The sequence below is a fragment of the Strongyloides ratti genome (assembly GCF_001040885.1).
Source record: "Strongyloides ratti genome assembly S_ratti_ED321, chromosome : 2".
Taxonomy (NCBI): Eukaryota; Metazoa; Nematoda; class Chromadorea; order Rhabditida; family Strongyloididae; genus Strongyloides; species Strongyloides ratti.
Window position 1 is genome coordinate 1,573,254 of NC_037308.1, and position 20,236 is coordinate 1,593,489.

The following is a 20,236-nucleotide window of genomic DNA, read 5'->3' on the forward strand; positions in this document are numbered from 1 at the left end:
AAGTATGTATTAATGAAATTGATAGACGAAATTGAATTTTAATATGTTAATTAATTCATCATACAATCTATTGAAAATATAAAATAATAAATAAAAATATATTAACAATTTAGAAATTATTATTTTATTGTGGAATTAATTTTTCAATTTTTATTTGTACTCCGTGGTTGTCCTATTAAATCTAGTTGGATAATCATCATATCAGTTATTATTAATAGCATAATATTGTATTTTATAAATTTTTATGTTATCACTGAAAGTAGTTCCAAAAATATTAACTTTACTATTAAAAAAAAAATAGTTTTACATTATAAAAAAAATTAATATAATAAAAACAACAATTTACTATAATTTTTTTTAAAAATATAACAAAGTAAAAACAATAAAATATTAAACAAACAAAAAAAAAATTATTTTTTTCCAAATTTCTTCTTTTTCTTTGGAGGTTCAGTTTTACCCACAAAATTAAATATTTGTTTTTGAGATAATTTTTCAGGACGATCTGATTTTATCTGAACAATACCATTTCCTTTATTTGTAATATTAACCTGTGTCAATGCAGACTCCCACTCTTCATCATTTCCTTGAATAGCATATTTTGCTAGTTGATCAGAAAGCTCTTTTCGCATATTATCCTTATCTTTCCTTTGCCTTTCTTTAATCTCTTCAGCAGCTATTGATAATTCTTCTTCAAGTGAGTCAAGTTTAGATTTAGTATCTCCAATAACTTTATCAGTAGAATTTTTAGTAATTATTTGTTCTTCTAACGAATCAAGGCACAATTGATCCAGGTAATCAGAAATTCTTCTAATTGTCTTTGAGTATAATGCTAATAATTGATTAATTGGAATATTTAATTCTTTTGAAACATCATCAATATTTTTATGTTGTAAACCAATAGCAATTAAAATAGCTGATTGGAGAACAGTTAAATCAATTTTATTTCCTAAATGCCCATTAAAATATAACTTAGAAATTGTTGGCATTAAATCTGTTATAAGATGATTGTCTACCATATTTCTGGAATACTCATGAAGACGTTTCATATCAGTGTTACTTAAAAATAATGATAATTTGTTTCTGTCATAGATATCGTCATTGTAAATATCATCTCCAAGACCCTTTATAGGTTGAAGAAGAGAAAGAGACATATGTGGAGAAAATTTTTTAAATTCATATCCTAAAAGAGAAATAAAACGATATTTAAATTCTTTCCAATAATTTTTCAACCAATCTGGTATCTCAACACCATCATCATTTAAACTTTTTATGGCAATATTTGTATACTCTCCTGTTAAATCATTAGTTGTTTGACGAAGATAAACTGGAATGAAAGAATTTCTTTTCCAAAATCTTAATAAATTTAATGTTAATCCATATGAAACACCTAAATAATCAAGTTTTTCAGCTTGTCTTTCGTTAAGTTTTAACAATAGTGGTGGTAAATTATCTCTAGGAGCAATGTTCTCTTCAAGTAAACTCAAAGTTTCATCGTTTTGGATATTTCTTATTTTTTTTTCTTTTAAATTAAGTACAGGAAATTTACCTTCATAATATTCTGTTAAAAGATTTATTGCTCTTTGACCGTAACCCATTGATTGGTAATCAGGATGAACAGCAATTCTTACTATACGAGCACCAAGAAGTTGTGGAAAATCATGATCTAAAAATTGTTGAGAAATAGTCCATGGAATTAAATCACCAGCAGCACGTTTTCCTCTTCCTAAAGATGCAGAAATAATGTCTTTTGATAAATTTCCTTCATAACAAACTTGAATAACAGCTAATATATCAGGCATTTTTGTTTGATCATCTTTAACAGATGCCATCAAAACAAATATATGGTGAGCTGGAGCATCAGATAACATTTGAAGATCATTTGGAGTATTTTTGTAATGTGCTGAAACATAAATAGCCATCATATTACTTAAAAAAGCCTCAGATGCTTTGTGATATGAAAAAAGTGTATCACGATTAACATAATATAATTCACAATTCGAAGGCGATGGAATTCCACCAATAAGATTTTGAATATTAGTTGCATCTAAACATAAAACTTTGTTCAACCATGCCTCAACTTGATCTCCAGGTTTATACCTAATTGATTCATCAAGAGAAAGCTCATATAGTTTTCTTACACTAGCAGTAGCAAGTTTGACTTCCCCATTTTCAGCTTTCATATTTCCAGATGAATCTTGTCTCAATTGTGAAAGTAACTTTAATGAAAGTGATCTTCCAGTTCCTTCATAACCATTTATAGTAGAAGCCAAAAATACTAAATATGGTCCATCAATAAGTGCTTTAACCATTGGTAATGGAATGGCAGCTGCTTCATCTATAACAACAAGTTCTGCTTGACCAAGTTTAACAACATCAGATGGATGAATATATTGAATAGTTTGACGATGTTCTCTAAAAATATTAATTCTAACCAAAGCTTTATTAAATTCTGGATTGTTTGATTGAATCAATTCGTAATCAGTATGTTCTTCATAATCCATTTGATCAAATCCTTTAACAATAAATTCAAAAAGTGTTTTAAGATTTTCAGGACTTGGTGAGGTAACAAAAATGCTTGAATATCCAAATCCAATTGCTCCAGCAATAGCAAGTCCAAGTGAAGCTGACTTTCCTCTACCACGAGCTGCTGTTATTGAACAAGTAGCTTTAGCAGATTTCTCAGTAATAACGTCCAAAAGTCTCAATAAAACTTTTGCTTGACACTTAGTTTTACATTTTTTCAATAAATCTCCAATAGGTTTAGTATCCTCCATAGATTCTTTTAGTGTTTCTAATTCTTTATCTTTCTTATTACTTTTCTCTTCAACTTCTTTAAGATTATTTATATGTGAAGAAATTGGTAATACATTTAAAGAATCATCTGTAACTAGACAACTTTTACAACTGCTTAAAGACAATATAAATCTTTCATTGAATCTTGGAACAATCTCGGCATTTCCTTCGGTGCGATAACGTGTATGAACATCCATTGTCATTGTAAATAGTTGTCTAAGCGAGTTGACAGATGAAAGTAATAATACAACAAGGCCACCACCTTCAACTGTTTCAATAGTACGAGCAAGAAGATTTGGTGTAATTGCTTCAAAATCTTGAAGAACCAACATTCCATAAGTATTTCCTAAAATTTTGTGTGATTCAGAATAATAACAATATCTTATTTGTGTTGAAGCAATAAACATTTCAAAAGGATCATTTTCGTTGATATTTACATTTCCATAACCAGCTTTTGTCTTAATTTTCTTTACTCTATTTTTTCGTCTAGAATTAAATCCTAAATCTTTTTTGTAACACCATAATACTGTTGGATGTGAAGAAACTGTAGCTTTTGTCAAAATATGATGAAGAATTGGAACCTAAAATAATTTTGATGTAAATTTATAAATTTAAAAACTACCTGATCTCGAGCCTTTTCACCAACGACCACAAACATAGATCTGTGTTTTAAAATTATTCCATTTTCAACAAGAACACGAATTCTATTATCTAATTTCGTTCTCATTATTTTACTTAAATTAAAATAAATTTAAATAAATTTTAACTTCTGAACAACATATTTCCAACTAGCGGATTTCAAATTGATCTTAAAACGATTGGAAATACGTAAATGATAGTCTGTCAAAAAAATAGTTTGAATATGTCGAGTGGTTTTGTAAAGGCAGGAAAAACACTTGAAAATGATAACAGTGATAAAGGTATTATTTTTATTTATTTATTTTTAATAAAATTCATTTGTATTTGATATAGAAGTAGTTGATAGCCGACCACTTTTTGAGAGACTACGAGAGGCAAAAGAGAAAGCTCAAGAAGAAAAAGATAAAACAGATAAATTAGGTTTGTTGAATTTTACATCATTTTGAAGATATCTTTTAGTAAATTCTTTATCAGTCGTAACAGAGGAAGATGATGAATTTTATGATGAATTAAATAGAAAAACTTATTTATTAAAGAAACAAAAAAAAGATGCTGAGAAAGATATAATAAATAAAATAAAAATTAAGGAAGCTAAGGAGCAAGTTGGTGGCATAAATATTGATATTCCTGATGACATCGATGAAGAAGATGAGATTTCGGAAGGTAAGAAAGTTCTTACTTCTATGAAAATGTCATCACAAGCTCAACTACTAGGAAATATACTGAAGCGTAAATCAAAAGACGATTCACCTATTGAAAGAAAGAAAGTTGATTCAAAAATTGTTGATTATGAATCGTCAGGTAGTGACCATGACTAAAATTGTTTTAAGTTTTTTTTTTTCAATAAACAGTATTATTTGCTATATTTTTAAACAAATATCTTGTCTGACTAAATCTTTTTAAAAAATTTAAAGTCAGAAAAAGTATTAAAATCAAAAACTTACAATAAAAAAAACCCAAACATTATTAATTTGTAAGAGAAGAGCTTTCATTAAATTTATAAACTCTAAATTGTCATTATAATTCATGGATATTTTTTTTGCCAACAAATTTATCTTTTGCGGTTATTTAAAGATTATAAACTGCCATTCTAAAAATTTTTTCGGGTTCTTTGCTCCAAATTGTTTTGGTATATCGTAGCTTCAGTGTTTTGTTTTCTATCCTGATTTATCAAAAGTTTAATCAGGTGGAGAATTAAAATTAATTGGTAAGTATAAAAAAATCCGGAAATATCTTTGCTTCTAATATTTGCAATTGATTAAAAATAATTTTTATATATAAATTATCCTGTGATATATTTAATTTATGAGAAATAGTTGTGAATAAATTTTTTTTATGTATTATTTTTTTATATAAATATTACACATCAGAAGATTCATCTTTATAATATATATATTTTAGAGTTTCTATGTCTGTTTCAAATTCAGTTAATGTTTCTAATCATTATAATAGTGTGAAAGAAGTAGGATTAAACGAACGTGATAAAAGTGCTATTTATTACTTAAGAAATTTTAACAATTTTATAAAAAGTTGCTTAATACAAGAATTTATTACAAAATTAAAAAATGATGGTAATTATAATGGACAAATATTAGATTTATGTTGTGGTAAAGGTGGTGATCTTTTGAAATGGAAAAAAGGATTTGCTAAAAAAGTTGTTATGACGGATATTGCTGAAATATCATTAGAGCATTGTGGAAATAGATATTCTGAATTGGTTGCTAAACAAAATCCTAATTTTCCATTATTTGATGTTGAAATAATTCATGCTGATTCCACTGTTACTCGATTAGATGAATATATAAAAGAGGGAAAACCATTTGACATATGCAGTTGTCAATTTTCCTTACATTATGCCTTTGAAAGTGAACGAAAAGCTAGGCAAATGTTACAAAATGCAACAGAAAATATTAAAGAAGGTGGATATTTTATTGGAACAATTCCAAATGCAAATCTTTTGATCAGTTTGTTAAAGAAAAATAAATCTATTTATTTTAAAAATAAAGTTTGTAATTTGTCATATTTAGGAGTAGAAGGAAAAAATCAAACAGAAGAAGAAAGATTAGCAGCAATTATGGATAGTAACATTCCTTTATTTGGGGCTAAAATTGATTGGCAACTAGACAATCTTGTAAATTGTCCAGAATATTTAGTTCATATTCCATTACTTGTGAAGATGCTTGAAGAATTCAACATGGAACTAGTATATTGCAAACGTTTTGATGAAGCTATGTATCATTTTATGGAAACTATTCCAGATGCAGAAAGGTTGTTAGAAATTATAAAAGCACTAGAAAAATATCCATGTAGATCTTATGAGACACAATTGCATGAAACATTTGAATATGAAGCTGCTGAGAAAGCTTATAAAAAACAAGGATCTCGTAGTTTCTTTGGTACTATGTCTAAATGTGAATGGGAAGTGATGTCATTGTACATGACATTCGCTTTTCGAAAAAAGTCAACCTAAAACGGTTTTTTTGATTCTTCTCGTTTCTATTTTCCTTACCTTTTGTAATAAAAAAAATTGATACTTATGTTTTTTATCCCCCACTTTTTTTGAACAGTCTAAAGGATTTAATATTAACATTTTCTCTTGTATTTAAAAGTAATAAATTGTAAATTAAAAATGATATCAAAGGATTTAAAAAAAAACAATTTTTTTCAATATCCGGTTATCAGTGAATATTAATGTATAGGGTATAACCAATATATTTATTATATAAACTTTATGGTTAAAATATTGTATAAAATTTTTTTTATAAAAATAAATTAAATAAATACTTAATTCATAAAAAAAATAAAATTAAAAAAAATCAATTTAATTGTTTTCAAAAGAATGTCACATTGGGTAAATATAGATTAAGTTGGATTTTGATTTAATTAACAAAACTTTTTAATAAATATGTTTTTTTTTTATTAAAAATTGTTGTTATTCAGAGAATGAAATATTATTTCTATACCAAATTACCAATTTTTGACAATAAGGGAAGAGGGTAAAAGCAACAAATATCGAAAAATCATAATTACTAAATATTAAAATAAATTTAGAAATAAAAAAACAAATTAGTTTGCAAATTTTATTAGTTAACAATTAAAATAAAAAAAATTTATCACATAAAACCTTCTCATTAAAAATATACAGAGAGAAATAACAATAAAAAAACAAAGAAATTTGAATTCAGAAGTACCATAGGAAATATTAACAAAAATAACTTTAGTTTACTCCGTTTCCATTTCGATAACTGCTCTCTTAGAAGTTTGTGCTTGTGTTGTTGCTTGATCTTCTGCAACAGGTGCACGAATAAGATGCATTTTCGTTTGAGCTTTCTTGATGAGTCCTTTCTTCTTAACAATCTTTCCTGGTTTCTGTGCATTTGTTATCAATTGAGTATATCGTTTAGTTCTAATTTTTGTAATTTCTTTCATCTTCTCAATAGCATCATTCCAAACAGCTCGTTCATACTTTAATGGTTCATTTCTTTTTGTTTCAGCAGTTAAAACAAGATCATTTGCCAATTCCTTACCTCTGAGACGACGAGATGTTTTAGTCCATCTGAGTTTCCTTGGGTTTTTCTTCTTTTTAAATAATTTGTTGCATTTGGAGCGACAAAATTTAAATACCTTAAAAGTTTCATAAATTATAAATATTTTGAAAAACTTACTGTACTGTCATTTCTGACGAATGTTATTCCGTGACCTGGATAGACATTTGATGAACAAAAAGAACACTTTTCAATACGCATTATTATTAATTTTTATTCAAAAAAATTCTTTTAATATAGTTGAAAATGTGGAGAAATATGTATTGTGGTTTCATCAGAATATCGTTTTAAGAGTATTAGGATTTTGTCAAAACAAGATTTTCATCAACTATCGTTTTATATTAATCGAGTAAACAATATATAATTATACAACAGTCACATTTGTATGCCAAGTTGTTATTATTTCTTATTTCATAATACGTTGGAATATATTTTATCAATAAACTATTTTACTAACTACAAACTACAACGATCTCATTTATGACAACAGATTTTTCAATAAATGTTGAATAGTTGAATGCACATCTTTTTTTTTTATCAAACTTTGTCCTTTGCCCAGACAAACTACGTTTCTAATCATATATTCAAATTATCATGTATGGTAATTATTGTACACACAATAATTTGCATTGCGTTTTATCATTTAATTTCTATAATAAACATATCTTTTTATACTTATTCTTAATTTTGTGTTTTTAGAATTTCTCATGTTGTCTCGTTTAGCTGGTCTCTCGCGTTCAAAAGGTATTTTTTTTAAAATTGATTATTAAAGTTTAATTAATATATTATTATAGTATTACTACCAACTTTTCGAGGTTTGTCAACAAGCAATGGACAATCTGCTGTATCATATACTATTAAGGATGACATCGCTGTTGTCAAAATGGACATACCTGGTGCAAAACAGAATGTTTTAAACGAATCTATTACTGATGGATTTAATAAAGTTTTTGATGAAATCAACAAAAATGATTTAATTAAGGGTATTGTTATAATGTCTGGTAAACCAGGAAGTTTTGTTGCTGGAGCTGATGTAACTATGCTTCAAAAAGCTGGTAGTTCATCTGCAGTTGAAAAATTGTCACGTGAAGGTCAAGCTCAATTTGCACGATTAGAAGGATCAAAGAAACCTATAGTTGCTGCTATTATGGGACCATGCATGGGTGGTGGACTTGAATTAGCATTAGCTTGTCATTACAGAATTGCTGTAAATAATAATAACACTACCATGGCACTTCCAGAAGTCATGTTAGGTTTGATGCCTGGAGCTGGAGGTACACAGCGTTTACCTAAATTGGTTTCTGTCCAAAATGCCTTAGATATGATGTTGACTGGTAAAAATATTAAACCACAAAAAGCTAAGAAAATAGGACTTGTTGATTTGGTTGTACAACCTTTAGGAGTTGGTATTGAATCGGCAGAAATTGGTACTCATAAATATCTTGAGAAAGTTGCAATTGATACTGCTAGGAATATTGCTAATGGATCATTAAAAGTAGAAAGAGTTCGTCCATTATTCGAACGTGTACAAAATTATTTACTTTCAAGAAGACCGTTAATCGACTCCGTTGTTATGAGAATGGCTAAAGATAAAATTATGAAACAAACATTAGGAAATTATCCAGCTCCATTGAAAATTCTTAGTACAATTCGTACAGGATTAGTAGAGGGTTCTGAAGCAGGTTATGATGCAGAAGCAAGAAGTTTTGGAGAGTTATCTGAAACAGGGGCTTCACAGGCTTTAATTGGTTTATTCCATGGTAGCACTGATGCTAAGAAAAATAAATATGGTGAAGGAAGACCTATCAATGAAGTTTCTGTTATTGGATCTGGACTAATGGGTGCTGGTATTGCTAATGTTACAATTGACAAAGGTATTACTACTAATTTGTTGGATGTTAATCAAAAAGCACTAGATCGTGGAATGGGTCAAATATTTAGTCAACTTGATGGATCAGTAAAAAGAAAGAGATATACAAAATCTGAGAAAGACGTTTTTGCTTCGAAATTAAACACAACTACTGATTATAACACAATTAAAAATAGTGATATTGTTATTGAAGCAGTTTTTGAAGATATGAGTTTAAAACATAAAATAATTAAACAGATTGAATCTGTTGTTGGAGAAAATTGTGTTATAGCATCAAACACATCTGCTCTTCCAATTGCTGAAATTGCTAAAGCATCAAAAAAACCAGAAAATGTTATTGGAATGCATTATTTTTCACCAGTTGATAAAATGCAACTGTTAGAAATTATAACACATGACAAAACTTCCCAGGAAACTATTGCTACTGCTGCTAAATTAGGTTTTGCTCAAAAAAAATTAGTCGTTGTTGTAAAAGATTGCCCCGGCTTCTTTGTTGTTCGTTGTTTAGGACCAATGAGTGCCGAAATCTTTAGACTTTTGCAAGAAGGTGTTGGACCAAAAGAAGTTGATACTATGACAAAGAAATTTGGTTTCCCTGTTGGTGGTGCTACATTAGCTGATGAAGTTGGACTCGATGTTGCTATTCATGTTGCCGAATTTTTGACAACTAAACTTGGAAACCGTATGGGTGGAGGAAACAATGCTTTACTTAGAGAACTTGTAAATGATGGACATTTAGGAAAGAAAAATTCAAGTGGTATTTTCACCTATAAAAAAGATGGTAAAAAAGTTAAAAAAGAAGTAAATGAAGTTGCTGCTAAGATTTTTGAAAAATATAGACAAGATGCACCAACTTCAGTTTCATCAACAGAAGATCGTCAACTTCGTGTCGTTTCACGTTTTGTAAATGAAGCTGCTTTATGTTTACAAGAAGAAGTTATTCGTTCTCCATCTGATGGAGATGTTGCTTCAGTCTTTGGAATTGGTTTCCCACCATTTTGGGGTGGTCCATTCCGTTTTGTAGACTTGTATGGTGCTCAAAAACTTGTAAAAAATATGGAGCGTTTTGCTAATGCTTATGATTCAGCACAATTTATGCCTTGTGATTTATTAATGGATTATGCTAAATCAGGAAAAAAGTTTTACAAAGCATAAATTCATATTTTGTGGTGTAGAACTATTTTGTAATGACTCTTTGAGTAGTAGGAATAATTAAAATATTTAAAGCATTATGTATATTATTCTTTTTTTTTTCTTAATTTTATATGATCCCTCTAATATATTGGCGAAATTCGAAACAATAAAGTTTTTTTTTTTATTTGTAAATTTTAAAAAACTTTTTTTTGGGGTAAAGATCGTGTTGACCACTAGAAACAATTTTTTTTGAATAAAATTTTTAGATACAATTTTGGACATGAATAAAAAATTATCAAAATTAAATGACTTTAACTTTTTTTGATTAACAGATTTTTCAAGCATATTATGAAATATATTTATTTTATTCACAAAATATTTTTAAACCTAAAAAAAAGCTTGATTTTAAAGTTAATAGTATACTAAATTTATAAAAATAAAATATTAAAAAAGTTTTTTTATTGTATTTATAGTAATTTAAAAATTGAAAAAGTCAGATAAAACTTTTAGAAAGTTGCAAAATACTCTAGAAAATTTGCTTTTTAAAAAATTTAGTAATTTTTTTTCAACTGTAACAGTTAAAAATTATTCTGAACATAGAAAAAATAAACATTCTAACTATGGAAATACAAAAAAATATGGTTGTATGTAGAATTTTAACAATTATAAAGATGAATTTAAATTTTTAAGATTCAACTGATAATACATATTAATATTTAAATCCAAAAAGTTTTATTAAATTAAGAAAAATTACAATGCGAGTAAATTTTAAATATATTAAAAATAATTTAATTTAAAAAAATTTCTTAGTCTGATATAGAATCTAAAATAAAGCCGTATTTAAAAACCAGAATCTTCAAGTTTAATTAAAACAATTTTCTTACACGATATATTCAAATAATATTTAAATTAACCAATTGATATAACATCCTGTGAATAACTTTGTACAGAAGGTGATTTTAAATTATTTAATAAATATTCTTCTAGTTTAATTAATTTTTCATTTTTTAAAAAAATTTCTCCTAACTCATTTTTGGCTTTGTCTATTACCATTTTAAGATTTTCATAGTCTTCTTCAACAGCAAATGATCTTCCAAAAAAATAATAAAATAACCAGAAATCATTTAACTCATTCATCTCAAAGATTTTAATAAAAAAATCTTTCTTTGTCATATTAATAGATGTTTTCATCTAAAAAAAAAGTATAATATTTCTAGAATTTAACTATACCAATCTTATGTAAAGGAACAACATATACTTCTTATCAACATCACTTCTTGACGGCATATACCTAAATAATCCTCTATATTTACGAACCATACATCTGAAGGTATTAATATTGAGATTTTCAAAATTTTGTGAAAAAAAAAGTATATGACGAGCGCCATTTTTGAATGCTTCACAAAAATCTGTAGAATTTTTATATATGCTAAAAAAATTAATAAAAATTTTAAAAAATTAGTTAGTAAAACATACTTAATAACCATATTGTATTTTGAATTTAAACTCATTTTATGAAGAGAAGGATCTAGATCTATGTGTTCATGAAATAACGATAAATCATTTAACATTTTTAACTATAAAATTATTATTTTAAATATACTTTAATATTAAAAAAACTTGTATAAAATAACACACGGTAAAATGAATAAAGAAATGTCAATTATATACAAGTGGTAAATTTTATCAAAATAATTAGAAATCTTTGGTACTTTAATTCAACTGAATCAAAATTCGTTTTTATTAAAGATATAAATATTGTCATTAATCGACAGAATGATGAAAATATAAAAATTATAAAATACAGTAAGTATAAAAGTATATAATAAATTAAAACTTCTACATTTTGATATACACTGAAAAAAAGATAAATTTTTTTAAACTGTTTAAAAAAATGTACTATTATCTTATAAGTTTAAAGTTTGACCTTTATCCACTTAGAAATTATATTATTACTTATCGTGATTTTTTAATCTTTTAAAAATGGTAGAATATTGTTCAATTTTATTTATATTAAAAGAATTTTAAAATATTAAATATGTCTTTTTAATTATTTGTAAAAGAGTTATATAAACTCTAAAAAAAAATTATAAAATTATGAAAATCAGGATTTTTCAAAATTCAATATTACTTCAGACAAAAAAGTTCACACTTTATTATGACATCATAATGTTTTTACTCTATAGTGGAACCACACAAAAAAAAATATTTATCATTTTTTTAGAAACTAAATATTTTTGATAAAATGGTACATTGCACTTTTTACGCATTTAACAAATAAAAAAATAGGAAAAAAAATAATTTTCATGTTAACTTTTAAATATTATTTTGTACAGAGAATGATAGTAATTAGTTAAGAGATGACAAAAGTGCCTTTATTAAAGTGTAATTAATGTTATATATGTTATATTAAATATCAAAAAATAATAGACGTTTTTATATTTTAACATTTATTTTTTTTCTCTTTACTCTTACGATATAGCTATATTTTGTTGATCTAAATATATATATATATTTATATATTTACACATGTTATTTTATAACAGAATGAAGAAATTATTAATCTTTATTTTGTTTATTTCCATTATAAAATTTTCTAATTCTTTTGATATCAACAGATTTCATCGATATGAAATTGAAGGAAGTTCCTCAAAAGGATATCTGTCATGGATTTTATCTGGTATCATTGTTTTATCATTTATTGGAGGATATTTTGGTATTAAATATTGTTACAAAAAAATGACTTATAAAAAAGACGATTCATTTAATTAGATATATAACATATGTTTATTGTTTTTGATAAGATATTATTGTTTTTTTGTTTAAAAGAATAAAAATTGTTTATCATTTTATATTTCAATATCTAATATTATTCTTTTTTTTCATATAAATTTGACCTAAAAATAAAATTTTAATTAATAAATATTTTAGTTACTTTATGAAAATTATACTATATTTTATTTAAAATATATTATATAAACTTTATTAATTTTTTTTTTGATTAATATATTTCTATATATAAAAAAGTACAAATTAAAAATGCGATCATTGATTTAAATATATTTTTTTTTAAATAATTAATGTTAATCAATGAAATTTATTTCTTATGATACATCAAATATATATTAATAAAAAACTATTGTATTTAAACTACTTTTGCAAATTAATTTAAAAAAAAACTAAATAAATTGTTAAATGATATATCTTTTAAAATGATAATATTATTGTTGTCTAGACACACACATACAGAAAAAAAAAGTTGTTTAGAAAATAATTAAATTTATAAATATTAAACAAATACATTTCATAGTTTTTTTTTGTTAATAAAAAAAACATGTAGTAAATTAATTCTAATAAAGATTATTTAAAAACATGAATTTATTTTATTAATAATTTTACTATTATTTTTTTATCTTACATCTTTTTGATATAAATTTTTATTTGATTAAACTTTAAATTTTTATTAAAACTTTTTATAATAAAAAACTAATAATTTATTTTTACATTCTAACATATTTAATAATATTTTGAAAGGCAAGCACAGTTCTTTAATATTAAAAATTAAATAGTTATATATTAAATGAGAAATAAAATTTAAATTTATATATTAAGAAACGGTGATAAGAATAATCATTTAATAAAAAATACAAAAATATAATTTTTTTTTTAAAAACAAATTTATTATACCTGAAATTGGTTAAATTTATTTAAAATTAATTTATTATAAAACAACTAAACATTAATATAATTTAAAAAGAAAAAAATATTTAATACAATTATTTTTATTTTGTAATAATGTAAATATCTTAGCTACAATAAAAAAAAAAATGTTGTTAAAGTAATTGAACAAACAACTTTTTTCTTTTTATATTTTTTTCAAAAATTATTAAATATATCTTTTAAAGAGGTACAATTCAAATCTTATTATATAAGTAATATAGTTTAAGTATCCTTAAACTTTTTATTCTTCGTGATGCTTGCACTTTTACTTATACAACAACTATTATCATTATTAATACACCCACTAAATTCTTCATGTTTCATTTGAAGACCATTTGTAATTTTTTTAGATATAAATAATATTACAATTCTAAATGCATATATTGTATCATAACGAAGTAACCTTGAATAACTTAATTCTTTTCCAAATTGGCATAATGCTTCACAAACACATTTCCAATAATATTCATTAAATAAATCTTCATATTCTGATAATAAACCACCTTCAGCTGTATATGATACAAATAATGGTCCTAATGCATCATCTAAATATTCCAATGATTCTACTGACATATCAATTATTGATGTTATTGTTTTTGTATATAATTCAACAGCATCCTTATTTTTTGGATTTGTTAAAATTTTTTTAAGATCTTTATAATTATCACAAATATATTTATGTACCCATTGACCAACTGTCTCATTATTATTATTCTTTTTTTTTTGCCATTTTGTATATGATGTCTAAAAAAAAAATAAACAAAAAATAAACAAAAAATAAAGTAATTTTAAAAGTATTTAAATAAATAACATACAGTAATAAGTAATCGTTGACGCGGAGTCAAAGCAAATCCATTAACAGCAACAGCTAAATGTGCTATATCTTTAAAATCCGATAAATTTCTGGAGGTCTTCTTTGGTACAACAGAGACAGCCGTCGAGAAGGCAACCATCATAGCTTCAGAAATTGCTGATTTTGTTTCCATTTTTTTTCTTATTTGATTCTAAAAATAAAAAAATAATAATTTTTTTTTTTATATAAATTTTACACTATATTAATAATTTATAATTTTGTAGTTAATAAAAGTAAAAATATATTATGCATGAAATAAAAGTCTTTTTAAAATATAATAAAGTCTTTTTTGGCATTTCATATATAATTAATAAGTAATTAAAAGTTATGTAAATGACTAAAATATAAAAATGTTAGAAATTTTGTCACTAGTGAAAAAATAGACTAAAAGACATTTCTAAAATTAATACATAAAAAATCTTCTTTTTTTTTAAATAAACTGTTCTAAGGAATATTTAATTTTTTTTTTTTTGATATACAATTTATATAATTAAAAAAAAATTTATGACACTAATATTATATAAATATATTTATAGTATTGATATAATATAAAAATATAATATGATATTTAAAGAAAATAACTTTTTTTCTTTTTATAGAAAATTTTAGCATAAGATAAAATCTTTTTTTTTTTACTGGCCTAACAAAGAATGATAAAAATGAAATGAATATAAATAAAATTAAAGAATTAATCAAGGATAATGATAAGTTTTAACATAAATTTAATGATAGGATCGTCATTTTATGACTCTTTTAAAGATATATATATATATATATATATATTAATAAATATTATAATATATATAAAGAACAGTAAAAGATAAGTGGTTGGTATTTTAAGAAACAGATACTTATGGAGTAACAAAAATTTCCATTAAGAAGTTTTGTTTAAAATTACACAAAACGTTGTTAATACTTTTTGCATTAACAACTTTGATTAAATATATCTGAGAAAAGCCTTTTTTTTATTATTTATTTATACTATAAGTGTTGGTAACAAAATTTAATGAACCTTATATTCATTTTCATTCTAAAAATAGATAAATATATAATATAAAAAAAGACAAAAGTTATATATATATATATATATATATATATATATATATTTTGTTTTTTGAAATAATAATGACATTTTAATTTTTTCCCAAAAAAAAATATAAATAATCTTTTTTTTTTTGTTTAAAAATTATATAAATAACATAATTTTTGGTGACTAGTATGACAAAAAAAAATATGCTAATATATTTTTCAATACTTAACTTTATCTTTTTTTTTTTTAAACAAAAATCAAATAAATTATATTTATGCTCATTTTTAAGGACCAACTAAATTATTGTTTATAAATATTATTAGAATAAAAAAATAAAATTATATTTAAAAAAAGAATAAAGATGTCATTTTCTTCCTCATATATAGTTAACCAAAAAAACTATCACTTTTTATTTTATTTACTATAGGTTAGATTTAAAAAAAAAATAAATCAAATAAAAATATAAATTTTTTAAAATTATAATTTTTTATATTTTTTAAGTGTTAAGAAAGAGGAGCCAAAGAAATTGTTAAATTATAATAACGTTTAAAAAGTTGATACGTATATCTTTCCTTTAAAAAGACATGTTATTAAATTATAAAAACATGTTAGTATAAATATAAACAAAGATTCAAAGTTCGAAGATGGCATGTTAGAAATAAAAGGAAAGAAATAGATGTTTATTAGGGGGTGCACATATGCATAAACAAGATATTTGCTCTTTATCTTAATACACCATATCAAAGTTAGCATTTTAACTTTTAAAATCTTTTTTATTTTAATATTTTAAGTATATATAAAATATATAAAGTATTAAAAGATTATAAATATGGAGATTATTATCTACCTATTTAATAATATATAATTTATGATAAACATTTTTTTTAATAAAAAGCTTTTTCTAACTTAAAATAAAATCTTTTTTTTCTTTTTTTTGTTAAATTATTGCTTATTCTTTTATCTCTATTGTTAAATTTTTCAAAATCTATTTCTTCCATATTTTAATAAAGAAAAATAAGTTTAATCATCTTTCAGTGTTATTATGTTATGGGATATTTAATAACACAATAATAGGAACTTAAAATTTTACCTTGTTTTGTTATGTAAATTTATTTTACACTCAAAACATAATATTTTTTTTTATTTCAAAATTTTTATCAATCTCAATAAAATCATATTTATATATTCAATGTAATATTTTTATTTTTACTAGATGAAATTTTAAAAATATTCACAGTTTACGTTACATGACAATATTTTAATAAAAAAAAAAAAAAGTTTATTAATGAATTTTAATTAACTTTTAAGTATCATTGTTATTAATAACATGTTTTGTTAAGCAAAATATCAATGAATAAATATTTAACTTTTATAAGTAATTTTTAAAACTATTTTGTAATTTTTTTAAAAAATATTTTTATTCTTTTATTGAAAAGAAATTTTTTTTTAGAAGTAATTTAACAAATTTTAAATCATTACAGATATTTTTATCATGATGAAATATAATACACCAAAAGTATAATATTACATTAACAATTATAAATAATTTTACACAACTTATCAATTTATTTTTTTTTTCATCATTTATTTAATGAATCTTTTGACGATAAATTTATAATTTTGATAGTGTTACTTAATCATTTAATAAACAGTAATCTTTTGATAAATTTAATATAAATAAAATTTTTTTATACTATGTTACAACTTCTTTTTTTTTTTCTTCTAACTAAAAATTATTTACCTTATAACTATTATGTATAATAATATATAAAGGTAAAGCAATATAATAAGAAGCATCAAACTACAGTCATAAAACTTTTTTTTTCCACTACCATGAAAAATAAATATAAACGTTATGGGTTATTTCAGTGAATCATGATTCATAAATAATGTCAAATTTGGGAAACTACATATTTTCCGGTACTTTTTACTATTTATCAAATAAATAATAAAGTCATTCATATAAACTTAAAATAAATAGTTTTTATAAATATATATATTTAATTTAAATTTTTTTTAATAAAAAAATATAAAATTAAATGTTAAAGAATAAAAAAAAAATTATGTTTACAAAATAATTTACTTTTTATAAATAAAATGAAAGAATATTAATTATAGGTATTTTTTTTTATAAAATTAATATATAATTTAATAAAAAAAAAAAAGGAAGTATATAAAATTATAATAAAGATATATTTATAATTATTATCTACTAATATTTTATCTTTTAATATCAAATACATTATTATCATTTTTCAAGTTCATAAAAAATGAATATATAAATAAATTATTTTAACCTTTTTCGTAACCCTTAATACACCTATTATATTTAATGAGAAACGAAAAATATATACAAAAATATATATATATAAAGTATAATAATATTTTGTCCTTGATCAAAATAAATTAACAAACCAGTTAAGGGTTGGTTTCAGTTTTGGAAATTAACAAAACAACACTACTCAAGATTTTGTGGTATTTAAATGAAATGAAACTATTCTTATTTCACTATAATAAATAATTCTCTATTAAAATATTTTAAATAATACCTTCTTTTTTTTTTTAGTATACATAACAATATGATGTCATTTACCAAAATATTAAGTATTTTTTTGTTAATTGCTGCTACTACTATCAATATAACAATAGGGCAAATGATTAAACAATGTGTTTGTAGTGAAATTCAACCATGTTTAGGTAAATTTTCAGATTCTGTTATTGTTTGTGCTGATCAATGTCAACATCATATTGCTAAGACTGGTGCTAATTATCAAGCTTTAAGGTCATGTATCCTTAGTAAAGAACCAATGATAAAAAGTACTATTAAATGTCAAAATGATAAGTTATCTGATACATGTGCAAAAAGACCTGGAAATATGGTTAAAAAAAGATATGAGGAAACAATTAAAATTGCTGCCATAAGTGAAATTAACAAAATGCTTAGTTCAAGTGGAGTTTTATCACAAGTTAAACCATTACTTGGTGTTGGTAAAAAATTCTATGGTTGTGTTGCTAAATGTATGAAAAGTAAAGCTGGTAATTGTCAAGATAATTGTGGTTTAGATCTTCCATCTGATACTGTTATGGTTCAACAAACTAAACAATGTGCAAAAGCTTCTGGTTTTTCTACACCCGTTGTTAGAGATCTTTGTGGATGTGCTGTCAAAGCAGGATTATCACAATTAAATGGTGTATGTGATAAAATTGTTATTAGTTAATAAGCAAAAAGAAAAAATTTATTTTTTTTTAAATGAAAAATGTGAGAATTTATCTATCACTAATATACAAGTATACTAATTACATTTTTTTTTAAAAGATTTTTGTACATTAATTTTTTTTTTCTATCTAATTAATTATTATAAAATTATCTTAAGGAAAAAAAAATATAAGAAAAAGTAATATTTCTTTGTGGTATCGTTTACCTATTAACAAATAAAATAATTAAAAGCATCAATTTTATTGCTAATAAATTTCTATTTTAAGAAAATTTTATTAAAAGGAAAAAAATAAAATAGATAATTTAAAAGATGATATTCATTATTTGCATTGCTAAATTTTCCAAAAAAATAGAAAAATTTTAAAAAAATATCAATGTTAACTAAACAAAATAATAAGATAAAAAAAAATTCAATTATGATACAAATATATATATATATATACATATCAAATATTATACAAATAAAAATATATAAATTTATTTATATTTTCTAAGAGAAAGAAAATAACTTTTCTATCATTTAAAAGTTCTTTAACTACACCAATTAAAATTTACCATTTTTCTATTTATATAAATATATATAAAGTAAAGCAGACAAAATTCTTTTTTTTTGTGTTTTATCAAATAAAATCCCTTGATAAATTGATAATATGAATAAGAGATAGAAGTTAACTAAATAGTTTAAACTTTAAAAAAATATATTACATATAGTTTTATTTTCACAACTATTTTGATCATTACAACAGCCCAAACTAATAAAAGTTTTTTTTATGAATCAGATTGTTAATTTTATTGCTTATATATATAAATTGCAATATACTTAAAATGTAAAATAGTACGTGTTTACTTTTTTAATTTATTTATATTAACGCCAATGACTAAAAATTTTAATGAGAAATATTCATTGTATTAAAATTTTATTAAACTTTTTCTATAAAATTTTTTACATCAAAATATTTTAAATTCTTTGACATTTTATTGAAAAAAAAAAAGTTTATTAAAATCACTAGGTAAAATATATTTTAATGAACCTTATTGAATTGAAAGTATTTTTTTATTATAACAAACAATTATTATCAACAAATAAAAGTTCATACATTATTACAAATTTATATAAAAATATATTAACTATAAATTCAAAAGAATTCAAAAAAAAAGAATAAATAAACAACGAAAGAAAATTACATTTCAATAAGAAATTTTTAACAATAAAATCATCTCATTTTTTTTTATTATATCATATTAAAAATAAAAAATATTTTGACAACCTTAACAATAAACTTTACATAAATAAAAATATATTTTATTATATTAACCTTTTAAATTTTTTTTTTATTATAACTATTAAAATTATCTAAACATTTTTAGTTAGAAATTTTAAAAATATTTAATTGAAAAAAAAATTAAATATACAAAATATTATTTTTTCTTAAAT

General features: G+C 22.8%; 7 protein-coding genes across 7 annotated transcripts; 3 read left to right on the forward strand and 4 right to left on the reverse strand.

Annotated features, from left to right (window-relative positions):
• Positions 1-410: 410 nt before the first annotated feature.
• Positions 411-3,520, reverse strand: SRAE_2000047000 (N-acetyltransferase 10; the record flags this gene model as incomplete). The annotated part of the gene is made up of 2 exons (XM_024651303.1): positions 411-3,374; positions 3,416-3,520. 2 exons carry the CDS (start codon positions 3,518-3,520, stop codon positions 411-413), a joined length of 3,069 nt encoding a protein of 1,022 aa, XP_024504994.1.
• A 135-nt stretch (positions 3,521-3,655) lies between these two features.
• SRAE_2000047100 (mRNA cap guanine-N7 methyltransferase) lies at positions 3,656-5,902 on the forward strand (the record flags this gene model as incomplete). The annotated part of the gene is made up of 7 exons (XM_024651304.1): positions 3,656-3,713; positions 3,766-3,852; positions 3,892-4,233; positions 4,284-4,315; positions 4,507-4,568; positions 4,625-4,639; positions 4,885-5,902. 7 exons carry the CDS (start codon positions 3,656-3,658, stop codon positions 5,900-5,902), a joined length of 1,614 nt encoding a protein of 537 aa, XP_024504995.1.
• A 752-nt stretch (positions 5,903-6,654) lies between these two features.
• On the reverse strand, positions 6,655-7,178 carry SRAE_2000047200 (Probable ribosome biogenesis protein RLP24; the record flags this gene model as incomplete). The annotated part of the gene is made up of 2 exons (XM_024651305.1): positions 6,655-7,056; positions 7,098-7,178. 2 exons carry the CDS (start codon positions 7,176-7,178, stop codon positions 6,655-6,657), a joined length of 483 nt encoding a protein of 160 aa, XP_024504996.1.
• A 316-nt stretch (positions 7,179-7,494) lies between these two features.
• On the forward strand, positions 7,495-10,002 carry SRAE_2000047300 (Mitochondrial trifunctional protein alpha subunit; the record flags this gene model as incomplete). Its single annotated transcript, XM_024651306.1, has 3 exons — positions 7,495-7,573; positions 7,701-7,721; positions 7,772-10,002. 3 exons carry the CDS (start codon positions 7,495-7,497, stop codon positions 10,000-10,002), a joined length of 2,331 nt encoding a protein of 776 aa, XP_024504997.1.
• An 888-nt stretch (positions 10,003-10,890) lies between these two features.
• On the reverse strand, positions 10,891-11,552 carry SRAE_2000047400 (Hypothetical protein; the record flags this gene model as incomplete). The annotated part of the gene is made up of 3 exons (XM_024651308.1): positions 10,891-11,172; positions 11,212-11,410; positions 11,458-11,552. The coding sequence occupies 3 exons, from the start codon at positions 11,550-11,552 to the stop codon at positions 10,891-10,893; spliced, it is 576 nt and encodes a 191-aa protein (XP_024504998.1).
• Positions 11,553-13,923: 2,371 nt separating this feature from the next.
• SRAE_2000047500 (Hypothetical protein) lies at positions 13,924-14,687 on the reverse strand (the record flags this gene model as incomplete). Its single annotated transcript, XM_024651309.1, has 2 exons — positions 13,924-14,445; positions 14,517-14,687. 2 exons carry the CDS (start codon positions 14,685-14,687, stop codon positions 13,924-13,926), a joined length of 693 nt encoding a protein of 230 aa, XP_024504999.1.
• A 3,476-nt stretch (positions 14,688-18,163) lies between these two features.
• Positions 18,164-18,802, forward strand: SRAE_2000047600 (Hypothetical protein; the record flags this gene model as incomplete). The annotated part of the gene is made up of 1 exon (XM_024651310.1): positions 18,164-18,802. One exon carries the CDS (start codon positions 18,164-18,166, stop codon positions 18,800-18,802), a length of 639 nt encoding a protein of 212 aa, XP_024505000.1.
• Between the last annotated feature and the right edge of the window lie 1,434 nt (positions 18,803-20,236).